The sequence below is a fragment of the Anolis carolinensis genome, chromosome 1 (genome assembly GCF_035594765.1).
Source record: "Anolis carolinensis isolate JA03-04 chromosome 1, rAnoCar3.1.pri, whole genome shotgun sequence".
Lineage (NCBI taxonomy): Eukaryota > Metazoa > Chordata > Lepidosauria > Squamata > Dactyloidae > Anolis > Anolis carolinensis.
In genome coordinates, this window is record NC_085841.1 from 80,021,526 (window position 1) to 80,047,291 (window position 25,766).

General features: G+C 38.4%; 1 protein-coding gene across 3 annotated transcripts in view; it reads right to left on the reverse strand.

Annotated features, from left to right (window-relative positions):
* utrn (utrophin) overlaps window positions 1-25,766 on the reverse strand; it is a 456,383-nt gene that overhangs the window by 298,262 nt on the left and 132,355 nt on the right. For all 3 annotated transcript variants that reach the window (XM_062977769.1, XM_016998724.2, XM_062977776.1), the window contains 10 exons: window positions 25,147-25,317; window positions 23,180-23,359; window positions 20,410-20,544; window positions 18,372-18,521; window positions 16,195-16,356; window positions 15,766-15,894; window positions 9,447-9,620; window positions 7,961-8,116; window positions 7,179-7,349; window positions 432-611 (listed from right to left, as the gene is read on the reverse strand). In XM_062977769.1, coding sequence (XP_062833839.1) covers window positions 432-611; window positions 7,179-7,349; window positions 7,961-8,116; window positions 9,447-9,620; window positions 15,766-15,894; window positions 16,195-16,356; window positions 18,372-18,521; window positions 20,410-20,544; window positions 23,180-23,359; window positions 25,147-25,317 — 1,608 coding nt within the window. The remainder of the gene's footprint in view (window positions 1-431; window positions 612-7,178; window positions 7,350-7,960; window positions 8,117-9,446; window positions 9,621-15,765; window positions 15,895-16,194; window positions 16,357-18,371; window positions 18,522-20,409; window positions 20,545-23,179; window positions 23,360-25,146; window positions 25,318-25,766) is intronic.

A 25,766-nucleotide genomic window follows, 5' to 3' on the forward strand; every position in this document is an offset into this window, starting at 1 on the left:
TTTAACACTGACCAAGTTTAACTTTTAACATCCCACCCAAAAAAAAAATAGAGCAATGTAATCCAGTGCAAGTAAGGGTGAAGATTATGGCAAAGACGTGGAACTGAGCTGAATAAACCTTGTAATTCTCTGTAGTTAAGCATTTCACTTTCACAGTGGATTTTACATATTGTATCATCATCTTATACTTTTATTGCCTTGTCCCTTCAGTTACTTAACAATTTAAATTCCATCTCTGCCTGCATTGCTGAGACAGCTGAGAGCTGGTCTCACACCTCAGAAGCACTTCCTCATTTTGTAATACTCTGCATAGTGAAAAGATTATCATAAATACATGTTAGCCTGTTTATGCTCATGCCTCTGGACCCTTAATGTTAGATAGATAAATGGACCTGAAGGATAGAAATGTACTATTCACCTATACAGCTTACCAAAAGTGTGTTGCACCAATCGTCTGTCCATGTCCGGACTCTGCTCCAGCCAGCATTAAGAACGCAGACCTTTTCTTCCAATGTAGTCTCACAGCCTTCCACTAAAGTCTGGAGGACCGCACTACTCTCTGTTACAGTGTTAAGATCAACTTTCTTCCTTTCCAGTTCTCTCAGCACATTCTAAAAATGAACAGGAACTATTAACAGAATGGCACCATATTTCTTAGGGCTGCAAAGTCAAAGATGGCATCAAAACATTCTCCACATATGTCTTCGCTTCTAAATCAGCCAGCTTGCCTTTTCATGTGACATAAGGCAGCTCTAAATTTATTCCAAAATAAGTCACAACCAGTGAATATTCTAATACTTAAGAATGCCTTTGCAGCCACACATTCCACTAAACTGAGACTTTTCAAAGTTCAAAGAAGAATTAGAACTGGCCTCAGTTTATAGAGCTGTTGGGATTGCTTAGTCCAACCCTGAATTTCCAGGAAAAATACAATTCATTTAATGGTATCTACTGTTGTGAAATGACATTTTAACAGTTGTATCTCAAACTGTTTGTATCATCCCTTTGCTTTACCTGGTGCACTTCATTTAGACAGTGCGATTTACAGTATTATATTAACTAACTGTTTAAAGGAAGAAGGCAATCTGCCCAAGACTTATGATTTCTCACATTCTTTTTGTTTAAATGTAATATTATTGGAATATTAACATAATGTTATATCCAGGTATAGGCAATCTTAATGTATTATAAATATCTTATATTACCTTTAGGCCCACTCCCTCCACATAAAAAATAAGGGAAAGTGATTAAAATTGACTTCCTACATTTTTACCAAAAAATATAAAAGAGTAGTCATCTTCCCGCAATTATGTAATACTCTTTTTTAAATTTGTTTTTGTTGTTTTGTCTTTTTATCCCACTCCCACCCTCCCCTCCTTGTACATACACTTTATACAACAAACTACAGAAATTACATTTAAAATATCAATCTCAGTCTTAATTTTTCCACTCCATATCTTAGCACGTTCTCTAAATAGTTTTTAACTGGTTCTCACATCCCCTTGATTATTGTAATCTTTTCAATTTTATCTATATTATTCCATTTGCAATTTGTGATTTCTACATTTAACATATCAACTATATACTTATACCAATTCGTCAGAGTCCATTTTGTTTTATCTTTCCAACCCCTCACTAAAACAATTTGTGCACATGCTATTAATTTGTCAACCATTTTTTTCTTTTGGTATATTCTTCACTTCCATTATCCTCGCATGTAGTACATTTCTATTAACTATTACTATTTGTAGATTTAGGATTCTATTGATTTCTCCTTCAATCATTCTCCAGTATTCTTGCACCCGATCGCACTCCCAAATCATATGATTAAACACCCCTCTTTATTCATAACCGTGCCAACACCTATCCTTCATCCCAGGTAAAAAACGTGAAAGTTGTGCAGGAGTTCTGTACCATTTTTGTAACATTTTCCTTCTTGTTTCCCTTAATACATTGTACTTTTGCTATATTACTTATTTCCCTTTGTATATCTTCCCTCTCAATTTCCATGTCCATTCTCCATGTCTGGAGAATTTCCTCTATTATTTCTTCATTTACCGTTATAATTTGTTCATACAGATCTCCTGTCACCTTCTTTTCCTCTCTCAAACATTTCCTAATCACCTTCTCAAATGGACTGTCCTGTTCTCTTAATTTTTTTCCCTTTGTCTAAACATTTCCTGTCTTATAGCCCAGCTTTGAATCCAACACCCTGATCCTATCCAATTATGAATTTCTTTTTGTTCTACAGGGTCTCCATCTACTGTATACAAATCCTCCACTAACCTTTTTCTTCTACTTTCAATTGATCTCAATGTTCTGCCTATAATTTCATTATTATTGAAATTAATTTGCCATATAGTTGCCTTCTTATTCTCATTGCCTGGACTTAGCTTCTTCTTTCCTTTTTTCCACACTTTTATTGTTCCTTTAAAGGGTTCCTTAAATTCTGCTTCTTCTCTCCTACTTCATTCCCTAAATATTATTTCTTTTTCTTTGGTATTATTTATTATCTTCGCCATAATTGCCCTTTTTTTAGCATACTGTATTTCCAACAATCTTTGGATTTGAAACGCATCGTGGTAGACTTCTAAACTTGGAATCCCCCAGCCTCCCTCTTCCTCTTTTGCATTTAAGTACAGTAGAGTCTCGCTTATCCAACATAAATGGGCCGGCAAAACATTGGATAAGCAAAAATGTTGGATAATAAGGAGGGATTAAGGAAAAGCCTATTAAACATCAAATTATGTTAAGATTTTACAAATTAAGCACTAAAAACACCATGTTTTAAAACAAATCGACAGAAAAAGCAGTTCAATACACAGTAACGTTATGTAGCAATTACTGTATTTACGAATTTAGCACCAAAGCATTGCAATGTATTGAAAACATTGACTACAAAAACACTGACTATTAAAAGGCAGACTGCGTTGGATAATCCAGAATGTTGGATATGCGAAGGTTGGATAAGCGCGATTCTACTGTAATATTTAAACTCTTAATTTATTTCTCATAACTATAATATTTCTGCTACTCGCCTTAAAATCTCGCAAGTCTTCATGTTTTCCTATTTATAAAATTAATAAAGGATTCCCAATCTTCTGAGAAATTATCCAAGCACCTCTCTGATCATACTCATTCTGCCATTTTAAACATCTTTAAGATCCAGCTTTCTTTTAAATTGGAATTCAAATTCCTGGTTTGTTCATTCAATAAGCCTCATAAAACTAAAGCCAGATCTTCACATATATTTAACATTAAACAATTTCTCAAAGGCTTCAAACTAGAACAAGCAGTCCCCAAATTACAAACAAGATAGGGTCTTTAGGTTTGTTCTTAAGATGAATTTGTTTGTAAGTCAGAACAGGTCCAGCAAAAAGTGCCCTCTTTGTAATTTGGTCAAAAAGGATACATATTATAGTTCCTGTGTTATTAGAAACCTTTTTTAAAAAAAACAAAGCTTCCCCCCCCCCAAAAAAAAGGAAAGGAAAAATCATAGAAAAAGATAACCCTTCCAACTCCAGGAGCCTCTTTTGTTTATCCTGCCGCAGCTTCCTTGGGGATTAGTCATGCTACAGAATGAATGCAGTTTGACACCACTTTAACTACCCTGGTTCATTGCTATGGGATCCTGGGAGCTGTATTTTTTCAACATCTTTCACCTGCTGTGCCAAGAAATGCTGCTGTCTCACCAAACTACAAATCCCAGCATTACACAGCATTGAGTCAGGGAAATTAAAAGGGCCACTGAGACCAACAGGAATGACGGATCTGCACCAAACTTGGCACACTTCATCCCCACGATGCACTTTATTACCTGCTGCCATTTGGGGGAGGATGGACCACAGATGATGGGATTTGCAGTACTTTCAAACACTTTAACTCCCACAGACTACTGCAATGCCCACCAATAATAGAAATGGACCAAACTTGGCACACAGAACTCCTGTCGACCCCTTTACATCCTGATGTATATTGGGACAGGATGGACCAAGGATGATGGAATTTGCAGTACCTTCCCTCACTTCTTGAGACCACAGCAACTGCCACAAATCACACAACTGAACCAAACCAGGCACACATATCCCAAATGACACACTTCACATGCTGCAGCAGTTTGACGGAGGGTGCACCAAGGATTATGGGATTTGCAGTACATTCATCCAATTCACCTCCCAAAAAACCACTGTGATGCCCATGAATGACAAAACTGTATCAAACTTGACACGCAGGTGCAGGGTAGCCCACTTTACATCCTGGTGCAGTTTGGGGGAAGAGGGACCGTGGATGAGGGGACTTACAATATCTTCAGTCACTTCCTGGGACTACTGTGACCCCCACCAATGACTGATCAAGACCAAACTTGGCACATAGAGCCACCATGGCCCACTCTACATCTTGGTGAGATTTGAAAGAGCTTGGACCTTGGATGATGGGACTTGCAGTATATTCATTCACTTCCTGAGACCACTGTCACCCCCATCAATGTCTCATCAAGACCAAACTTCAAACAGAGAACACCCATGACTCACTCTACACCCAGGTGCAGTTTGGAGGATGGTGGACCATGGACGATGGGACTTCCAATACCTTCACTCACTTCCTGAGAGCACCGCGACCCACACAAATGACTGATCAAGACCAAACATGGTACATGGAGCCCTCATGACCTATTCTACATACTGGCTCTGTTTGGAGGGGGATGGACACTGGACGATGGGACTTGCATATGGGAGTTGGAGCTCACCCGCACCCACTGAACCCAGCTGACATTGGATATAGGCTACACTTGGAACACAGGCAAACAATGCCTTTCTCAAATGACCCGGGCATCGCCGGGTCTCCAAGCTAGTATTAGATAAAGAAGTATACCATTGCCTCTTGGCCTTTCCCATGAATGGCTGAAATTCTTCAATGGTTGCTATTTTTATGAGCAACACGCAGAAGCATTCCAACTATTTGATGAAGGCAGCTGCTGGTTTTACTGCTTATTCCCTCTCTGAGATTGCACACCTAACAATTCACAGATCTACTTCCTATTCCTTTTTTTAATATACAAAGAAATTATCTTGTTCCATTTTAACATCAATTCCCTATACACAACCTGTCTCCTTGTAGGCTAATGACTTTTTGCACTGAATTAGGCAAATAATTGACTAACCATGACATTCTCTAAAATAGCAATCAATAATTAAAACAAGCTGTATTACATTAATAGAAAAAGAAACACACTTCTGGGCACTGTGTTAAATGTACCTTTTATTTTTGGCTGCTGAAATACAACTATTTGAGGGGGGAAAGGGTTTTCACCAGCCTGCACCGGGCTGTGGTGCAGGCTGGTGAACAGTCTGCTGCAATAAATCACTCTGACCAAGAGGTCATGAGTTCGAGGCCATCACCCATCAATTAAAAATAAAAATAAAAAATAGCCCCTGCTCGCTAGCAACCTGAAAGACAGTTGCATCTATCAAGTAGGGTACCACTTATAAAGTGGGGAGGCAAATTTAACTAATTTACGACGTTGGAATGAGGAAGTGCTGTCACAGTGGATGATGAAGCAGTTGCTCCCTCCCGTAGCCAGAATTGAACATCTCCTGAGGAGAAGGTTAAATTGCCTCTGCGTCTGTCTCTGTCTTGGTTCTATGTGTATATGGGCATTGAATGTTTGCCCTATATGTATATAATGTGATCCGCCCTGAGTCCCCTTCGGAATGAGAAGGGCAGAATATAAATACTGTAAATAAATAAATAAAATAATAAAAAAGCAATGAAATTGCAGAGATATCTTTAAGGTGCTAAATCATCCTTTTCAGCTTGGAGAAAAGACAGTAAAGGAAGAATAGAGATATGATAAGCTTAGAAAACCTCATAGTTAAATATAGTAAAATTTCACATTCACAGCCAATTAAATATCTCCAAAGCTTGCCAAAATGCCACTGCCTTGTATAGTATTCTATAGGAGTAAATGATAAACAATAGTGGTCATGTGTAATGGCTTTGGAAATTGACATGGGGGAAGAAATGCCAAATATTCTAAATGCTAAGCTTCTATTTACAATCATCAAAGACTGAATGCTTTCCCACAATTGAATGCCATCTACACAGCAGCAAAATTGTTAGGGACTATTCAAAAATCTGGCTTTCAAACTCACATCAAATTCTTTTCTGCATTGCTACATATCAACTGCAAACAATGGTTAGATATGGGGTATAAATGTTAATAACTGACCAGAACTGGGTATGTTTAACTGTAATATCAGAAACACAAAGAAAGAAGCCTATTTTTTGGCAAGAAAGGGTTCCAACGGTTCATCTAGCCCAATCCCTTGTTGATGCAAGAAATCCACAGTTAAAGCATCTATGAAAAAAGGTCATTTCTTTGAAAAGCTTCAGTGAAGGGGAGAGATCACTGCCCTCCAAGAAAGTTCATCCCACTGATGAGGAACTCTTTATCATCATAAAGTTCTTTCATGATTCTGAATCCATGGTTTAAGTCCTACCCTATGGAGTAGGCCAATACAAGATTGTTCCATCTTCTGCATAACAGCCCTTCATATATTTCTTCTCCAATGTCTTTGTTCCTGCCTTATCGAACTGTTCTTCACCTGTTGCTATCCTTGCAGATGGATGGCTAATTGGCTATCAAACAGATCACTAAAAATGGGAATTACTGTTAATCCACTTCAAGCCAATTTGAGAGGGTTTGCCATTGGTTTGGTAAATTTCTGTGCCTTCTTCTCCATTCAAATATTATTCATTAAACATATATTAGAAAGTTTGAGGTAGGCTGCAGTTTAGTTATGTTTGTTTATTTGTTTATTTATTACATTTATATTCCACCCTTCTCACCCCAAGATGGGGGCTCAGAGCAGCCTTACAGAAAGGCAACAATTTGATGCCATGAACATACATATAGTAAAAATAACATATACATTAAAACCAAAAATCAAACAACAATATTAAAGCAATTGTTAAAATCATGTCATGCAGAATCAAAATCGAAGACTGTTGCATTAGTCATTTCACTATTCCATATAGTCATATTGCACTAACTTGCTAGACAAAAGCTTGGTCCCATATTTGTTTACAACTGCTTCAAGGTTGAAACAGGGAGGATGTTCATTAAGAAATAAATAATGCTGAAACAGAAAAGAAGGAGAGGAAACATTTTTTTTTACCTTGGCCCATGCAATTTCAGTGTCCAAATCAGCAAGCAAACTTCCTGAAGTTGACTTCTGTACTAACTCTGCCTCAGTAGCCTCCAACCATTTTGACAAGGAGAAAGATACATCCTTTAATTTACATGACAGCTGCAGTGCCTGTTCTAGATCTTGCTTCCCTTCAGTGACCTGCATGAGGAATCAGACATATAAAAACACATAAAGAAAATCATCATTTCAAAAATAAAGGATAGGTAGCAATGACAGTATTTGACCAAATCCATGTGATACCAAAAAATAAAGGAACTGATATCCCTTCATAGTTACAACTGCTTTTATTTACCCAGCAGTGGAACTCAACTTAACCAGCCACACAATGAGGCGTCTTGGGTCTTATTCCAAGAACAAGCTATAATATAAATAAATAAACAAACAATAAAAATTCAGTTTCACGTAAGAGAAGACAGTTCTCCAAAAAAAAAAAAAAACTACACTTGAGAGGAAGGCCTTACCATCAATATTCATAGGGTCATTGTAAATCAACAAAAGACTCAAAAGGACATTTAAGAACATATACTGTAAGTAAGCTGTTGATGATAGGGTGACTTGGAGAACTTGAGATCTCTTTCAAAGTTGACTTGACAGCAGATAACAACAAGCACAAAAACCTAGACTGGTAACAATAACAACAGCACCAAGTAATCGTTAAATAAATCAGGAAATAAATCAGAAGCTATCAATTCAAATTGAGTTTACATAGCAAAATAAAGCTACATTTAGTAAAAGATGACAAGCCTTACCTGTGCTCCCAGATCATTATAAAGAAATTTCAGTGCAGTCAGTTGCTCATCCATGCTTTTAGGGTTGTCAGTCTGTTGCTTCTGTACAATTTGTCTTCCTGTTTTGATAACAGTTTCCACTTCAAGCTTTACTTCGCTGAGGGTCTTGTAGAGTTTCTAGAGCCAAGACAACATACACTTTGGTTAAAACAACAAACATTATTATTACTTTCCAATAACTATTAGGATTGATTGTATCATATTACTTCTGAGTGCTTAACAGGTCAAGAAAAAATGAAACAATTCAAATATCACAGCAATCCAATACAAATATTGTAGCCAGATTACAGTTTAAATACCAAGAATAATCCACTTGCTTGCAACCTCTCTTTCACTACAGATATCAAACACACTAAATTCACAATTACATTCATAGAAGCCGTAGTTTTACATGACTATGCAAATCTATGAGAAGATTGTAAAATAAGCTCTTTTCAGATTGTGATTTCTAGTTTAGAAGTAAATCACAGGCTTGTTTTCCCAAATTATAACTTTTTAAAAAGCCCAAAGATGTCATGGGAAGTTGAGTGCAATTAACCAAGAGGTGTTGAATGGACATGAATGTTCAAGTGCAGAACTCAGTACAGAAGAAGGAGCAGGGCTCTCTCAACAGTATTATAGATTCCTTGGCAAAACAGTGCACTGGGCCCTGATTACACAATCATTTACAGGAATAAAAATATACATTAATGATAAAACTAACTTATATTTATTGGTACCGTGCAATAAGCATAGAGTTTCTTTTTCCTCACTTCACTTTCTTACACTTCCTCTAACCTTTCACCACACAAATAGAATTCTTGGAACACAAACAATGGAGGCTTTGTTTCCCATAATGGAAAGGCACACCGTCAGAAATTGTTGTCCCCATAACATTGAAAGGAATAAAAACAGTACAATTTATCTCACAAATGCAAACATGCCAACTCTCTGCTAGAAGCCATAATTTCCCCTCTTCTACCAAGTTAGGGGTAGACTTGAATGTTGGGGCAGGTAACTGGAAACTTAGTGTTGAATTCTGGTCTGTGCATAGATTAGAATGGGGCTCCTATGCTTGTGGGGCCTCCGGACAACTGTCCATATTGCCCATGCATTAAGGCGGCATTGGAGCACACCAATCCAACTGTTTCCAACTAGCAAATGCATGGACTGCCCATGATACTTGAATTGAGACAACATTAACGGAAATTGTTCATATGCAAATATTTGCGTCATCTGGAATTTTATTAAGTAGGGCTAATTCTTTCCATTTTAATACTAAATACAGTGAAAGTGTAATGTTACATTGTTATTTTCATCCTAGCTTTCTCCCAGTCTTGCAGACATGCTTCTGCAAATCACAGCAATTTCCATTTCATCTGAGCCACAGAAACAAAGCTTCATAAAGAAAGGGGAAAATACACAGGGCAACAGAAGGTGGGAAAGTCTGGACATAATTTAATATTACCATGCACTTATCGAAATGAGACTGAATTATATCTGGGTCAATATCCGTCACATCCAAGACATGGAGTTCAGCCTTTACACTATCCAGAACTCGTTTGCAATCCAGCATTCGTTGTTCAAAATTTGCTGGCTTCTGGAATAGTTGGAACTTTGTGGATACTTCCCGGATTTTTCTCTGTATATATATAAAAGGAAAACATCCAAACTCTGATCAGAAATATTTCTCTTTCACCTGTGCACACACACATTCAAAAACTCGTATTCTATATATCCCTTAAATAGTTCCTTGTTCTCCATATCTCTCTTGTTTAATACTTTCTTGCTCTTATCTAACACATGCGCTCGCACACATATTTTACATGTAAATCTCCCTCCCAACTGCTGTTTGTTTCTCATGTCATTGTCCTATCACATAATTAACTTCTCCCACTTTCATTAAACACACATATACTCGGGATCTCTTTCAACTGTGCTCACCTCACAAAGCAATTCTTCAGTCCATTGCCATCTCCAATCAGTGCCTCATTTCATTTCTAAACTTTACTGCCACACTACTTGAGCTACTTATTTCTCTGTCTTGTTTTATTCTTCTCCAACTCTGCTTTAAACCCCCTCAGTTTAGTCTCTTCCTCCTGCACTCCCCTAAAAGTCTCAGAGGAAAATCACTATTGACTTTAGAGTAAAATAGAAAGACCACTGTTAGAATCTTGTTCTTCTCAATCTCTCAGCACACTAGTCTTTCATACAAAGTATCATTTACTTGAACTTGAGTTCCTGTGTATCTGAGACCACAGTAACTTTTTCTTCAAACTTGCTGAATCAAATATTTCCAAGGGCAGAAAAGTTTTCTTCTGCACACAAATGCACGCACACTTTTTCCAGGTTTCTTCAATTGTCTGTTTTTGGTGCTGTCTGTCTGCTTTCATCTCTAATCCCTCTCAGTTAGCAAGATATTCTTTGGTTTTGTGTACCTCCAACAGGCATATAGGTATTTACCTCTACCTATCTTCCCAAGATTCTCTCTTTAGTCTTGTACCTTAAATTGCTTCTGATATTTCCATTTCCCATCTCCCCTTGTTTGTGTATTCTACTTTCTCACTGACAATACCAACATTCACTAGGTTTTCTATATTCCCTGTTTGGATAGACTTTTCCCAGATCCTAAGCATGCCACTTAATGCCTGTTGAGATCTTCATCTGGCACAGATTCCAAGCTTTCATTTTTAAAAAGTAATTATCTAGCCCTTGTAGGAGCTAATTTGTTGGGCAAAATGTAGGGGTAATCTTCTCACAAATTATTCTGCAAGAAACAAGTGCACTCCTGAATTTCAGGTACAAGAAGAGAAAGAGAAAATGGGAAGGGCAAGAAAGAAGGAAGAGAGGCGCTGTGGGGCATGAGGTAAGGACAGAGTAGGAGGGAAAGAGAATGAGCAAAGCAACAATGGTGTGTAAGAGTCAAGGGAGAACACATCAAGATTGTCTGAATACCGATAGCAGAAGACTAAGAGCACAGGAAGGATGTGTTGCATGGGGATGAGGTGTAGAGGACAGTAGGTGAGTATGAACTGGGAAGCCCTAGCATTCAAGAGCTGTAATTGGAGGTCAGCTGTTACCAATGGTGCTATGAAGTTTGAAGAGCTATGAATACTGGGTGAAAGCAGTCCCCTCCCTGAGTCCCCTTGGGGAGATAGGGCAGGTTACAAATAAAGGATGATGATGATGATAATTATTATTATTGTTATTATTATTAAGCAGTGGTTCTCAACCTGTGGGTCCCCAAATGTTTTGGCCTTCAACTCTCAGAACCCTAATAGCTGGTAAACTGACTGGGATTACTGGGATTTGTAGACCAAAACACTTGGGGACCCACAGGCTGAGATTCACTGATATAAAGGAAGAAACATGCTGAGACATATCAAGCAAACTCTTGTTGTGACCACCTTCCATCTGGAAATATAATGTAATTTCTTTATTTACAATATTTATATCCCACCTTCCTCTACCCCTAGGGTGACTCAAGGCGGTTTAGAATGAACAAGTAAGGCTCACATAGCAATAGTGCAAAGTGAGGGAAGGTGGACAATAGGTGATGAGCCAGAGGTGCAAATAGTGGTATGTAAGATGTAAAGGAGAAACCTTGTAAGACTGTGTGGGAGACATTAGAATGAAAGAGGAATGAGCAGTAAGTGTAACTATGTAAGAGGTAGGTGAGGGGGTGCATTTTGATAGTGCAAGGTAATCTCAGGGAGAAATAAGAGGGAAAGGGGAGATAAAAAGAGAATAATGGAATGCAAGAAGCTAGAGAGGGATGTATTATGGAGGGTAAGAGGTAAGTTGAGAGAGGATTTAGAGGAAAGCAGTGGAACATGCAGAATGTGACATGACATTTCAGAAGCAGAAGAGGGCACATTGACCAGGTACACAGAGAGGTGAGCGAAGAATACACGGAGTTGGCTTTGCTATCAGAAATGACCTGGTGAAGCACCTGACTGAAGTACCCACTGGCATCAATGAACGACTCTCAACCCTCCGAATTAACCTTGCCAAAAACCAACAGGCAAACATCATATATGCCTATGCACCAACACTAGATGCTGACGAAGACATCAAGGAAAAATTTTATTGTCAGCTGGACACCGTCCTATTGGAGATACCTAAGGAGGACAGAATCATCCTCCTGGGGGACTTTAATGCAAGAGTTGGACGGGACTCCGACCTGTGGCCAGGGATCATAGGAAAAGACGGGGTTGGAATCAGCAACTCGAATGGCATCTTGCTTCTCACCACATGTGGAGAGCACAACCTTGTCATCACCAGCACGCTCTTCCGCCAGAAAAACAAGCTCAAGACATCATGGAAGCACCCCTGGTCAAAGCATTGGCACCTCTTGGACTATGTCATTACACGTGCCAGAGACCGCCACGATGTGCTTCTCACAAGAGCCATGACCAGTGCCGATTACTGCTGGACAGACCACAGGTTAATCTGATCCACGAAGGCTATAAAGATCGCCCCCAAACGCAGACTTCGAGGAAGAAAAATAAGGCGCAAAATGAACACCCAAGCCCAAAAGTGTTGAGGAACATTGGAACAAACTAAAGACCTCCATCATCACAGCCTGTGAAGAAACCATTGGATACCAATCTAAGAAACATCAAGACTGCTTTGACGATAATGACAAAGAGATCCAACAGTTAATTGATAACAAAAGGAAAGCCTTCCAAACATGGCAGAGAGACACCAACTGTGCTGCCAAGAAAAAGATTGATGCCAGTGCAAAAGCTGAGGTCCAAAGAAGGACCAGAAAACTCAAGAACATCTGGTGGACAAAGAAGGTTGAAGAAATCCAACACTTTGCAGACACCCATGATGCTCAGGAATTTTTCAAAGCCACAAAGATAATCTATGGACCAAGAAACCATGGCATACAGCCTCTACGCTCGTCAGATGGAAACAAAATTCTGAAGGACAAAACATCAATTGCACTACGTTGGAAAGAGCACTACCAGAACCTGCTGAATCGCAGCTCCAATGTGGCCGAAGAGGTTCTCTCACAAATCCCGCAACAACAAACCAGGGATGAGCTTGCAGCACTGCCTAGTTTGGAAGAAGTCAGCAATGCCATCAGCCAACAAAAAAAACAACAAAGCCAGCGGATCTGATGGAATCCCTGCTGAAATCTTCAAAGAGGGTGGACCTGAGCTGATACAACAACTCCACCAGCTCACTGAAAAAGTGTGAGTGACCGAGAAAATCCCAGCAGGCTTCAAGGATGCTACCATCATCACCCTTTTCAAGAAAGGGGATAGAACAGACTGCGGGAACTATCGCGGTATCTCCCTTCTAACCTCCGCTGGGAAAATCCTTGCAAACCGCCTTCTTCCTGTTTCACAAGACACCCTCCCAGAATCCCAGAACGGCTTCCGCCCCTCCAGAGGAAAAGTGGACATGATCTTCACTGCACAACAGCTGCAAGAAAAATGCAGGGAACAAAACCAACCTCTGTATATGGCATTCATTGACCTTGCAAAGGCATTTGACACAGTGAATCGCAGCACTCTCTGGACCATCTTCCAAAAAATCGAGTGCCCTGACAAATTTGTGAACATCCTTCGGCTCCTCCATGATGACATGATGGCAACAGTCTTGGACAGCAACAGCTCCCAAAGTGTCCCATTTAAGGTGGAATCAGGTGTCAAGCAGGGATGTGTTATTGTCCCTACCTTATTTTCCATCTTCATCGCTATGATACTTCACCTTGTTTATGGGGAGCTTCCCACTGGAGTGGAAATAATCTATCGGAAAGATGGCAAGCTATTTAACCTCAGCAGACTGAAAGCCAAAACCAAGGTCACCACAACATCTATTATGCCGATGACATCTATTATTACTCCAATATGCTGATGACAATGTACTCTGTGCGCACTCAGAAGAAGACCTACAAGCCATTCTAAACACCTTTGCAGAAGCATACGAGAATCTCGGCCTCTCATTGAACATCGAGAAAACCAAAGTGCTCTTCCAACAGGCACCAGCTAATCCCTCTGCAATGCCAGGAATACAGCTTAATTGTGTAACATTAGAAAACATTGACCATTTCCGCTACCTTGGCAGCCACCTCTCCACAAAAGTCAACATCGACACTGAAATACAACACCGCCTGAGCTCTGTGAGTGCAGCATTTTTCCGAATGAAGCAGAGAGTGTTTAAGGATCGGGACATCCGTAGAGATGCCAAGTGTTTGTTTTTAAAGCCACTGCCCTCCCAAACTGCTCTATGCCTGCGAAAAGTAGACAGTCTACAGACATCACACTCAACTCCTGGAGCGTTTCCATCAGCGTTGCCTCAGAAAAATCCTGCAAATCTCTTGGGAAGACAGGCAGACAAATGTCAGCGTGCTGGAAGAAGCAAAGACCACCAGCATTGAAGCGATGCTCCTATGCCATCAACTCCGCTGGACTTGCCACGTTGTCCGAATGCCCAATCACCGTCTCCCAAAGCAGCTACTCTACTCCGAACTCAAGAATGGGAAATGTAATGTTGGTGGGCAGGAAAAGAGAGTTAAAGATGGGCTTAAAGCCAACCTTAAAAACTGTGGCATAGACACTGACAACTGGGAAGCCCTGGTCCTCGAACGCTCTAATTGGAGGTCAGCTGTGACCAGCAGTGCTGCAGAGTTTGAAGAAGCACGAATGGAGGGCTTAAGGGAGAAACGTGCCAAGAGGAAGGCCCGTCAAGCCAACCCTGACCAGGACCGCCTTCCACCTGGAAACCGATATCCTCATTGCGGGAGAACATGCAGATCAAGAATAGGTCTCTTCAGCCACCTACGGACACACCCCCAAGACACCAGAGTTGGAAGACAATCGTCCTCGAACAACAAGGGATCGCCTAAGTAAGTCTGTCAGGAGTGAATTCCTTTTCCAAGGAGTAGATTTCTCTCACTTCCTGTTGCTAAAAAAGATTAAGAGGACTAGCTCTTTGAATAATATCTCTAATGATGAAAGATGATAAAAGCTGCAAACATCTGGACACTCACATGGTCCACAAAAATACAATAAACTAAACAATACAGATAAATAATATAAAATATTCAACCATATAAACAAATCACATAGTGAGCAATAAAACACATTACACAATATCAACAAAAACAGATTTAAAATGTTCTTACACAACACTGTGTATACTAATGGCACAATTATATAATCAATGAGGATGAAACAAAAAAAATGGTTTATGACTGCACCTTTTAAAGAAATGCTATCAAATCCCCAACACTAGCTATAAATAACATAGCCCAAGGAAAAAGATTCTTCGTGTCTTGGTTTTTAGGCCTGTCTCTGGGATTATTTGAGGTGTTGATTCAGAAAATTGCATCGGATAGACCACATCAGCTTTAGTTTCTTAGATATGATTATCATGGTTTTCTACGTGCAAACAGATGGCAACTGATGTATGGCATATGTTCTGTATCTCAAAAACTAGAACTGTTAGAGGAAGACCAATGCCATTTTTTCAATCAGGAGGACAAATAAACCAAGAAACAGGTCTAGCATTTGATGTGTGTTGCTCAGTGTAATTGGCCATTAACAGAGATAATTCCTATTTTTGCTCTTTCCTTTTCAAACCTGCTCAGACTAAAGGAATGAATACAAACCAAAAGCAATCTAGAATTCTACTAAAATAATTCAAGTCGCAAGTATGAGACTTTTCATAGCACAAATGCACTCTCATTTTTAAAAATAAAATATGTGTTTATATTCAGTCCCCATAAACAAAAAAAAAATCCCTGAAATCGAATGATTTGTTATTTTCACCTGCAATGCATCCAAATGTGACCCACCACGAGGAGATCTGCACTCTGAGGAGGCTGGCATCCATGACCGCACATTCTTTTTTAGCTCTTCCAAGGTAGATTCATGAGCAGCAATTTCAGCTTGAATTTTCTGTCAAGTCATTATAGGAAAGGGGAAAATAGCACATGGCAGATATCAGCCTTAAAAACAATAAATCACACTGCAAAACTCTATTATGAATGTTGCCTTGTCTGCATCAGTCATGCTGGCTTTGATAATAGGCTGCTTCTTTCAAAGTAATTAGGCCCATTACAGCAGGGACTCCAATGCATCCTCCCACATACCAACACAGTATAATTATAAAGCACCAGTTCCTTTCAAGAGGCAATCTGTCATCATTCTGCAACTCAAAATCCCAGACTGCAAAAACAAAAACAAAACCTGAAATACCTGTGCCTCTTGTGGCATTTGGGAGGCATCTATTCTATCTGTTAAGTAGGAAGTTAGTTGCTTATCCAGATCCTTCAAGCTTTCTTGGAGGACTTGTAACATGTGCTCACTTTCGCGCATTGTCTGAAGCTGTTGCTCCAAGGAAACCTGCCTGCTTACTGCCTAAAAAGGAGAATACAAAACACTTCTGAATCTAAACATAACCCCAAATATAAATATGAAATAAAATAAGAGCAGACTACATGCTTTATGTTTTCTTTTGACTGCCAAAGGATTGTGATAAAATATTTCTTTTTAGAGATTAAGGGATGCCATATTGAAAGACACACAACTGAGAGATTCTCAACATGGGAAATTCATATAATGGCATATAATTCCCCTTACCAAACATTGATAGGATTGGAATACCACAAGAAAAGGATTAAATAAATATGAGCATAGTCAGAACACCAAAAAAGTTTTATAATAAATGCTGTAACACATTAATAGCAAACAGACTGATGGACAAGGATTCTGTCCCCTGCCCTTAGGCTGGTCCTAAATTCTGCAAATAATTTCACAATTGCACCCTTTCAAGTTCAGTATTTCCCAAGTTCCAGAGCTAAGAGTAAACAGTTCTTTACCATTTCATTGATCAGAACAAGAAAACCTAATAGCATTGAAAATATGAGAACTGCCCAAGCTTTCACTTTTGTTCTAGCAAGAGGGTATGAACTCACTATTGGCAGTGGACACAGCTTGTTCACTCTTATGGAATTGGACTTACACACTCTATATAATTCAGTTCACAATTTCCATAAAGTAACCTTAAAATATATCAATCATGTACCTTTGATTATAGTGCAATGTAAAAGAAAAACAAAGGATTTCATGCCTTTCTATTCCTGGAATACCTGTGACCTCTATTAATCTCTAGCTAATCATTATAATGAATAAATAATTCTAAATGAAACCTTAATCAGTATACACATATATAAATCAAGGGCGTGTTTTGAGTGCAAAATTATGGATTTTACGATGATCCAAAGTTAAATTTAGGTCATTCTGTGGTGAAGAAAATCATCAATGGAACCTCAAAATTACAGCTGTCCTTGACTGTTGTCATTTTCCTACCTAAACATTCAAAAAGGCCAGAAGTAGTGCCACAGTAGAGAGCAGAAAGGATCACTGATTCTTTTAAATTCTCCTGGGATAGACTATGCTCTCACCTTTTGTCATGCTACTCGGAGAAGGGGATAAATCCTTTTTTGAGAATAATCACAGTACAATAATTATGTAGAACAACGGGTGAATTAACCCAGGCCTTTTGGGTAAAATTTGGACTAAAATTCTAAACATATGTACGACTGTACACATCTGTTGATGTAAAAACCATCTAAGTATGCTTTGTTTTAGATCCATTATTTTTATCATTGATAACATTATCAATTGTTTAAGTGTTTTTAAGATGAATGAGTGGGGTCCATTCATGCCTCATCAAGTTACAATCATCTGTTCTAGCATGCACCAAACTATATGCAGCCTAAAAAGCATGCATGTTACCCAAACAGGGACTCAGTCAACCTTTCAATGTCACCCTGTCCTTAGCAAATGTTGCATATCTAATAGTATATAAAAACAACAGTCTTTATACTGTTTGACTTGGTGAATTGCATCTTGTGAAAGCCTTCACACAGACATTAGAAAACTTTTGGACCAGAACTCCCAGAATCCTACAGTCTGAATAGCCATTTTCAGGCTTGAAAATATTAGGAGCCACAGTCTGAAAAGTAATTTCTTACAAGTTCTACCATATAGACAAATGCTGACTGCCATTTCAAGCTTCATTCAAAGGCATATTCATAACATCAAAAGTCAGAAGACAGAGAAGTTTCAAAATATGTTCAAGTTACTATTTCTTTTCCTTCCTCCTGTCCAGTAAATGCTATTTTCTTTGCAAAACAACTACATGCACATTTTAAGTAAAATAAATCCCAGATTGTGAACAGACTCTGAAAACTATGGTTTCCAAAGACAGCAAGAAGAAAATTATTAAGCATTACTTGTTGTGTCCTTCAAAAAGAAACAGTGAAGTATAATTTATCAAGACAATGTTCACCAGTAGAAGAACCTCAGGATAAACAACATATATGTGAGAATCACAGAAATCACGAAGAACTAGAAACCAAAATTCTTACCAAATGGCTTAAATCTTCATAACGAGCATTGAAAGCCTCCAATTTTTCACTGATGATTTCATCAAGGATTCCTCCATCAATCAATGTTTGGCCAAGCTCCCGAATTTGGGTGCGATTATCCGTAGGATGCCGAAGGACAGATTCCAGTGACTAAGAAGAAATTGGATTTACTTGAAGTTTTTAAAAAATACTTATAGATATATCTACCCAGGCACTGACTGCCTTAGGTGATTCATCTACAGAAACAATGCAGTAATTCAAGAAAAACTGCAAATCTTACAGATTAAAAAACAAAGTGTACATGTATGTGTCTCCATGCCATATGTTACTTATGGTGACCAGTAGGGAGCAATTTAATATCACAAAGCAGAACATTATGGCCTAAATATAATTGCTAAGTCCAATTAGAGGAAACTAACAAAATCAACTGCTGCCTGGTAAGGCAACAGTTATATAAATCTCACTGATAGGCAGGTGGTAAACGGTAATCGGGAACCAATCTAATGGGAATGAGAATACCAGAATTAGGACACTGCTATGCAGAATATCTTATCCCTTGTAGACCAACATTGACTTTCCAGGAAGTGGGACACATAACTGGAACTCAAACACAGAATTTAAATGTCATAGCTCTAAGCATCTTTTTATAAATCAAAACCAGCACTTCAATAGGGCTTGGAAACAAATAGAAAATTTATGTACTTTAGATAGTTCAAGAATATGACATATGGTTCTAGAATTGCACACAAGAAAATAACCTGGTTAGTCTATACTATGCATGATATAAAACAACAAGTTTCAGAGAAACTCCACATAGAGACCATTATAATTGTCTAGGACCCTTCTACACTTATCATATAACACAATTCAAAGCCACCTCAAAGCCACAATGGCAACAAAATGCATATAGCAAATGTGTACTGCATCCTACATCTAAGGGTATACAACACATTAAAAAGTCCCAGGAAAGTCTGAGTTCAGACATAAAATGCACTGCAGAAGATGCTAGGTTATTCAAGATTCAGGGTGAAATAATATACACCCACACTGCTGAAACACAGTAAAGAATCGAGAAAGAGGGCTGCCAAAAATGCCTCAACGGTATGTCTGTTCAGCAAGGGGCTAACTGACTCCCTGGGAGGAGCAACTAATCACCTCCACTGCTATCTGTCATTTCCCCTTTTTTTCACCCAGTGAAGTTCTGGTGCACTAGTGCACATCTCTCCAGAAAGCAGAAGGTTATGTGATAAATATAGTCACCTCCTGGAACCCAAACTGGTAAAATGCTCTACTGTGGTGGGATTTGGTTTTTTCCAGGAAGAGATGCATGTGCATCAGCCTAACCAAGGTCCTTGCTACAGGGAGCAATGGATAACAATATCAGATTCCAGAGCATCCCAAAGACACTTATCTAAATCCTTACGAAGTAATGCAGTCCTGTGCTAGCCTTTCTATTAATCTACAGAACCTTCATCACCTTAAGTGATCTCAATTTATCCACAACCAGTCCATCACTACATCCAGAGAAGGATTAATGACATCCAAGGTTTCAATGACATCAGTTGAAAAGAGAAATAGAGAAGGGAAGGCAGTAGGGAGGTGGGTCGCCTCATGCACTGTTGAGATTCAATCCCAACATTTTGGATAACTTTTCTCAGCAGTTTCATGTATATATTTGAATGTAGGAAAGGTCAGAAAATAAAGTCATAAGGCTAGATGTCAACAAAACACTTTCTAGGAAAACTCAACCAAATAGCTACAGTAGTTTTCTCATGTCCTATATCTTCTAAGCATCCCAGAATGCATAAATCACTTGGGTAAGAAATCAGGGCAATATATTGTACACAAAATGCACAGCACATAACCAAGGATGGATGGAACAGAGAGTCAGTTTACTATTACAAAGTCTACAACAACCCTATCATCATTGCTTTTCAATCTCCAAATGCAATTGAAAAAAATTCTTCTCTTTTGGAAGATCACATTGCTATTCTCTTTTTCATGAGCACTCACTAGTTTTATAGTGCATTCAACATACCTCAAGAGCATCATTAACAGATTCCACTTTATCTGGTAAATTTTCAGTGCATTTCATTTTCTCCTCCAAAGTATTGAGCCAGGCTGTTTCCAGATCCAAGTAGTGTAAGAGTTCAATCCAGCAAGACCAGACCTCCTAAAGGTGAAAGTTAGTGGAAGGATATTATATGATATATTTCAGAAATAAAATATAGTTGTTCCTCAAATTGCAAGTCCATTCTACTCTATGATCCCTTGCATCTCTGCTCCAGTCTCCTCATCCATTCTAGCATTTTCCCACTTGTTACAGCCCCCACACCTTGGCTTCTTACTTTGTGGTCATACTGTAAGACACGTGTCACTACACAATATTTCATGACTATATTTTCTCTACATGATTGTTAATATTTTGGCTTCCCAAGTAAAAACATAGAGGTACATTTTCCTCTTCTCTTCATCCAAGCCACAATTAACAAGGAAGTTTTCAATTAACCATATCAAATAACAGTTTGAAGCTGGCTTAATATGGCTGGTTCCAAAACTGATACGTATTCATTCTGGAAACAAGAACATATAATAATTTTGTAACATGTTTCTACACTAACATAATATGGTAAAAGTCTGTGCATGTACATGAATTGTTTGTTTACATATGGATGGAAATTGGTTGCAAGGGAGGTGCTTTTTGAAATGATTTGTTACAAATGAGGAAGAATGAGTTACTGGAACTGAGGCTTGTGGGGAATAGATTGTGAGAGAGAGATTGATATAGATATATATTAGAGTAATGAATTTTATATGGCTAGAACTTAAATTTGTAGTTTAATAATAATGAAAATAAATAACTGTAAGTAAAGATTAGAATGTAGTAAAAACTTAAAATATGTGTGTGTGTGTGTGCGCGCACACACACACACACATACATACATATATATCAATCATAGTGGGCCAATGTGGTGGCAAGGTTTGACAACTGGACTATGGTTCTAGAGATCAGTGTTTTTCTTACAATCCCCATAAATTGGAAGCAACTGAAAAGCACACAAGAAATATGCCATAAGCAGCTCCATTCCTTACACTCTGACAATAGTGCAAACAAGATCTCATAAAGATCACTGAGTCAGCAGTACTTGGAAAGGTATGTGCAGAGGCGGTTCTACCGCCAGGCAAACTAGGCATTTGCCTGTGGCGCCATGTTGTTGGGGGCGCCATCGAGGCAAATCCTGTCTCCTGCGGCAAAAAGGAGCCTAGGAAGACAATATGGTTTTTGGGAAGCCTGTGAAGTAAGTATTGCTTATCTTACCTAACTTGGGTGAATTAATTTAATGCACACACAATTATTTAATTGAATGTTCATTTTCTACTGTTACTTTTTAATTTATGGAGTTTGTTTTAATTCATAGGTGAGCCACTTTTGGCCCCATTTATGAGAAAGGAGGGAAATTGTTAAATAAGTCCTAGTACCTTCGTTTATAAGTAGATTTTCCCGAGGATTAAAGTTTTAACACCTGTATGCAACTATTTAGTTTAGCAGATATAGAATCTACACTTTCTAATGGATGTGCAAGGCAGAGATGGCAGTAATGAATGTCCAGCACTTCTGGAAAATGTCAGTTTGAGAAAATCTGACATACATTGTCAGAAATAGTTGTACTGATTCAGACTACTGGGTCATCCAACTCAGCCTCCTCCTCTGTAGGAAGTCCAGGAAGCAAGGCAAGCGGGGCTTCCTCCCTGGGGGCATCCTTTGTTGGGGGGTGTTAGTTGGCCCTGATTGCTTCCTGTCTGGATTTCCCATTTTCAGAGTGTTGTTTATTTAGGCTTTTCCTTAATCCCTCCTTATTATCAAACATTTTTGCTTATCCAACACTTTTATTTTTCAGTGATTGTTTTTTTTTTGGGGGGGGGGGGCGCCAAAATTTCTGTTCGCCTACACTTGAAAATTACCTTGGACCGGCTCTGGGTATGTGAAGGTATTTGCATTTCCAGTGTATGTTGTAAAGCAGCATTTAAAGCAGCCATCAAGTCTACCAAATATTTGCAGACATGCTTGTAATCACAATTGCACCCAGTCCCACAGATATTATAATCACTCTATAGCCTAAATCTAAGGCAAGCCCTAGTTTTTTTATATAATTATTTGTTTTCCAATGATATGTTAGCATCCCTTGTTGCCCAACAGGTCATACAGAGATGGATCATTCCTACTAATGCTGTAGGCACATATATGACTTTATTGTGTACCATATAAGTGATCAAGAATATAAACAGTCCCTTTATAACACTATGAAACAGATGAGAATAAATGAAATAATAAATGTTTATGACATTGTTACTTTTAAAACGCATGTCAATATTAATACTGTCAAAGATCAAAAATGATGTAATTATCTTGCTGTTGTTATGTGTCCTTAAGTCATGTTTTACTTATGGCAACTCCAAGGCAACCCTATTATGGAAACCGCTTTGCAGAATTTGCCTTTCTCTGAGGCTAAGAGAGGAGTATAATTTGATGAAGTTCATCCAGTGGCTTTTCATGGTTGAGTAAGAATTCAAACCCCAGTCTCCAGAGTTCGAGTCCAACACTCAAACCCTTACATCACACTGGCCTTCCTACCCCCCCCCCCCCCCCCGCATTTAAGACCTTTAAAATACAAGCATGAAAAATTGTTGTAAATAAACACACCAATAAATCAGGTGATAAAGTTTTAACACTAAAGAAATTGCCTTGGGTTCAACTCTTTCAAGGTGCCAAAAGAAATACAAGGGAAGAGCTACACTATGGGCCGTACCTCCAAAGTGTGGCATTTCCCGCGAATCCGATTACAAAGTAGCTGATAATTCTCCAATACAAGGTTAAGCTCAGTTGTTATGTCCTGGCCACCAGACGGCAGTTTAGCAGCTAACATCTTGATGTTGTCTTTCAGAATTTTCACCCGCACTTCCTTCTGCAGCACATCTTCTTTTGCTCTCTGCTCAAAGAAAAGGAATACAGGCCAAACTGGACTTAATTCCAAGCTTTTGACTTCATTAAACAAATTAACAGTGGGGATCATGAAGCCAATCTACATGTTGCTGGAATTACAAGCATTCTCCACCATCAGATATGCTGGCTTAAACTGATGGAAGTTGCAGTCCCATGATAAATGGAGTTTCTCGTTTTATTCTCCTGATACATACACTGTTATAAACCAAACTATTTCCAACTAAATTAAACTAAATACATTTCTAAATTCCTTGTCAACACCTATGTAAATGCCATTTATCCAGTAGGTCTACTCTAGTTGGGATTAACAATTGGATTTAGGTCATTATGTTGCAAATTAGATTAAAATACAGACTTAATCCAAAACTTACTTATTTCTGAGTCTGTATTAAGAACAACACTTCATCCATTGTACCAACTGGAACTTAGACATTTAGGCAGCTTTCAAAATCCTTAAAAATATTTTTCCCCCACAGCCAAGGAATTTACACATTCAAATTTCAGAAGTAATTTTATATTAAATCCAAGTCCTGGACTTGTAAAGTGTCATTATTTCTGAAAGCAGCTGTCATAAATTACAATTTACCAAACAAGATATCTTGTAGCAAAGATTATTCCAACAGGATGATGGGGCCTGTATTCCAACATATCTGAGAAGTGCCAGGTTGGGAGAAGCTGGACTAGTCTAGTTCTCTTCTTCTTCTTCTTTTTTAAATAACATCCAAAACTGTCCAAAGTAGTCTTGACATTAACAAAAGATAGGTGATTTTTTTTTTTACATGCAGAATAATTTACATGAAATGTGTATGTTACATTTGATCTGACCCACACCTTACTTCCAGGTTTTTTCACTGTGCCAAATTATCACTGTTATAATAATAATAATAATAATAATAATAATAATAATAATAATAATAATAATGACATTTTTGTCATATCTGGCAGTCCAGGCAACATCAACAGGAGTGGTAGTGGATGGGTAAGGAAACAGAATGGTAGCCTATATACTCCAATTTCAGTTCAGGGTGCAAAATTTCCTAAATACGGTACATCTGGTAATTCAGCTCTACACTCTGTAAATGTATCCATGCCATTTTTAAACCCCAACTTTCCTAGGTCCCAGAGTATAAGCAAGATTTATAATTTATCTTCTTCTAGGTCCTATTTATTGCCGAGCAATAGCCTGAATCCATCTTACCAAAATAGCACCCACTTTCCAAATGGATAGCTATTCTCTTGTTGCTGGACAGGTGTACCTTCAAGTAATCTTTAACTTATGAAGACATAAGGCTAAGCTATCACATAATTTGTTCAGAGTTGTGGGGGGGGGGGGATACCTTCCTCTGAGGCTGAGAAAACATGACTTGCCCAAGGCTGCCCAGTGGGCTTCCATGGCTGAATTCCTAGTCCACTACTAAAAAGCATTATACCACACTGGCTCTTTGACCTCATTCTAATTTCAGCAGGACCCAATAAGTTTCATTCCTTCCTACACTAAAAGATTTGGATATAATTAAATATACAGAAGCCTTTTCCTTCCTCAGAGGATTTCCTTGAAATCATTTTGCTTTTCCCCTTTTCTCATATTTCCAAGGACAATTAAGATTGGTAGTCTGATTACTATGCTAATCTGAATATAACATTTAAAAACTCTGCATTCTAAATCTGTTCAGAGTGCTTTCAGAAAAGTAATTTCATGTTAAAAAACAGACAGCTATTCACCCAAGTTCAGTGACTACATAAAATCAATCATGCTTTTCTAGTATTTCTGACCTTCATTTCCTCCACGGCATTTTCCAGCTCATCCGGACTCTTGTATTCAAAATCCCGCTCCAAATATTCTTCTTCAGCCTGAGCCATCCATTCTTGCATCTCTGCCAAATCCTTTTTAAGGTTTACAGCTTTTTCTTGACTCTCAGATAATTGATTTTTCAGACTAATGATCTAGGAATTCAACCAAAAAGCATAAAGGACATATAGTATTGTTCAAAGCAGTCTGAATCACTTACAGAGTATCTTAGCACTGAACATCAGAGCGCTAAAAGTTTCAGTAGGTTACTTTTTAGGTAATAACTTCATTCAATATTTCAAATAAAGGCAGAATATATCTAGGAAATACTGTTCCTAAGGTTACAAAGTAAGGTCTTTCATTATGGGTTACTGGAGCTGGTAGATGTAATTGAATATTATTTATACTAATTCTGAGCAGTGCAGTGTGCATTATGGTTGTAAGCAGGAACCATTCCATAGTAACATAGCACTGAGAAATGGACCACTCAAACTTTATGTCAGTGGCAAGGAGCCAACAACTTAAATTTCTGTTCCAGGTTTTTAGAGTTTGGTTGTTTCAGAAAAAACAACATGAATTGCTAGCAGTATCAAGTCCACAGTAT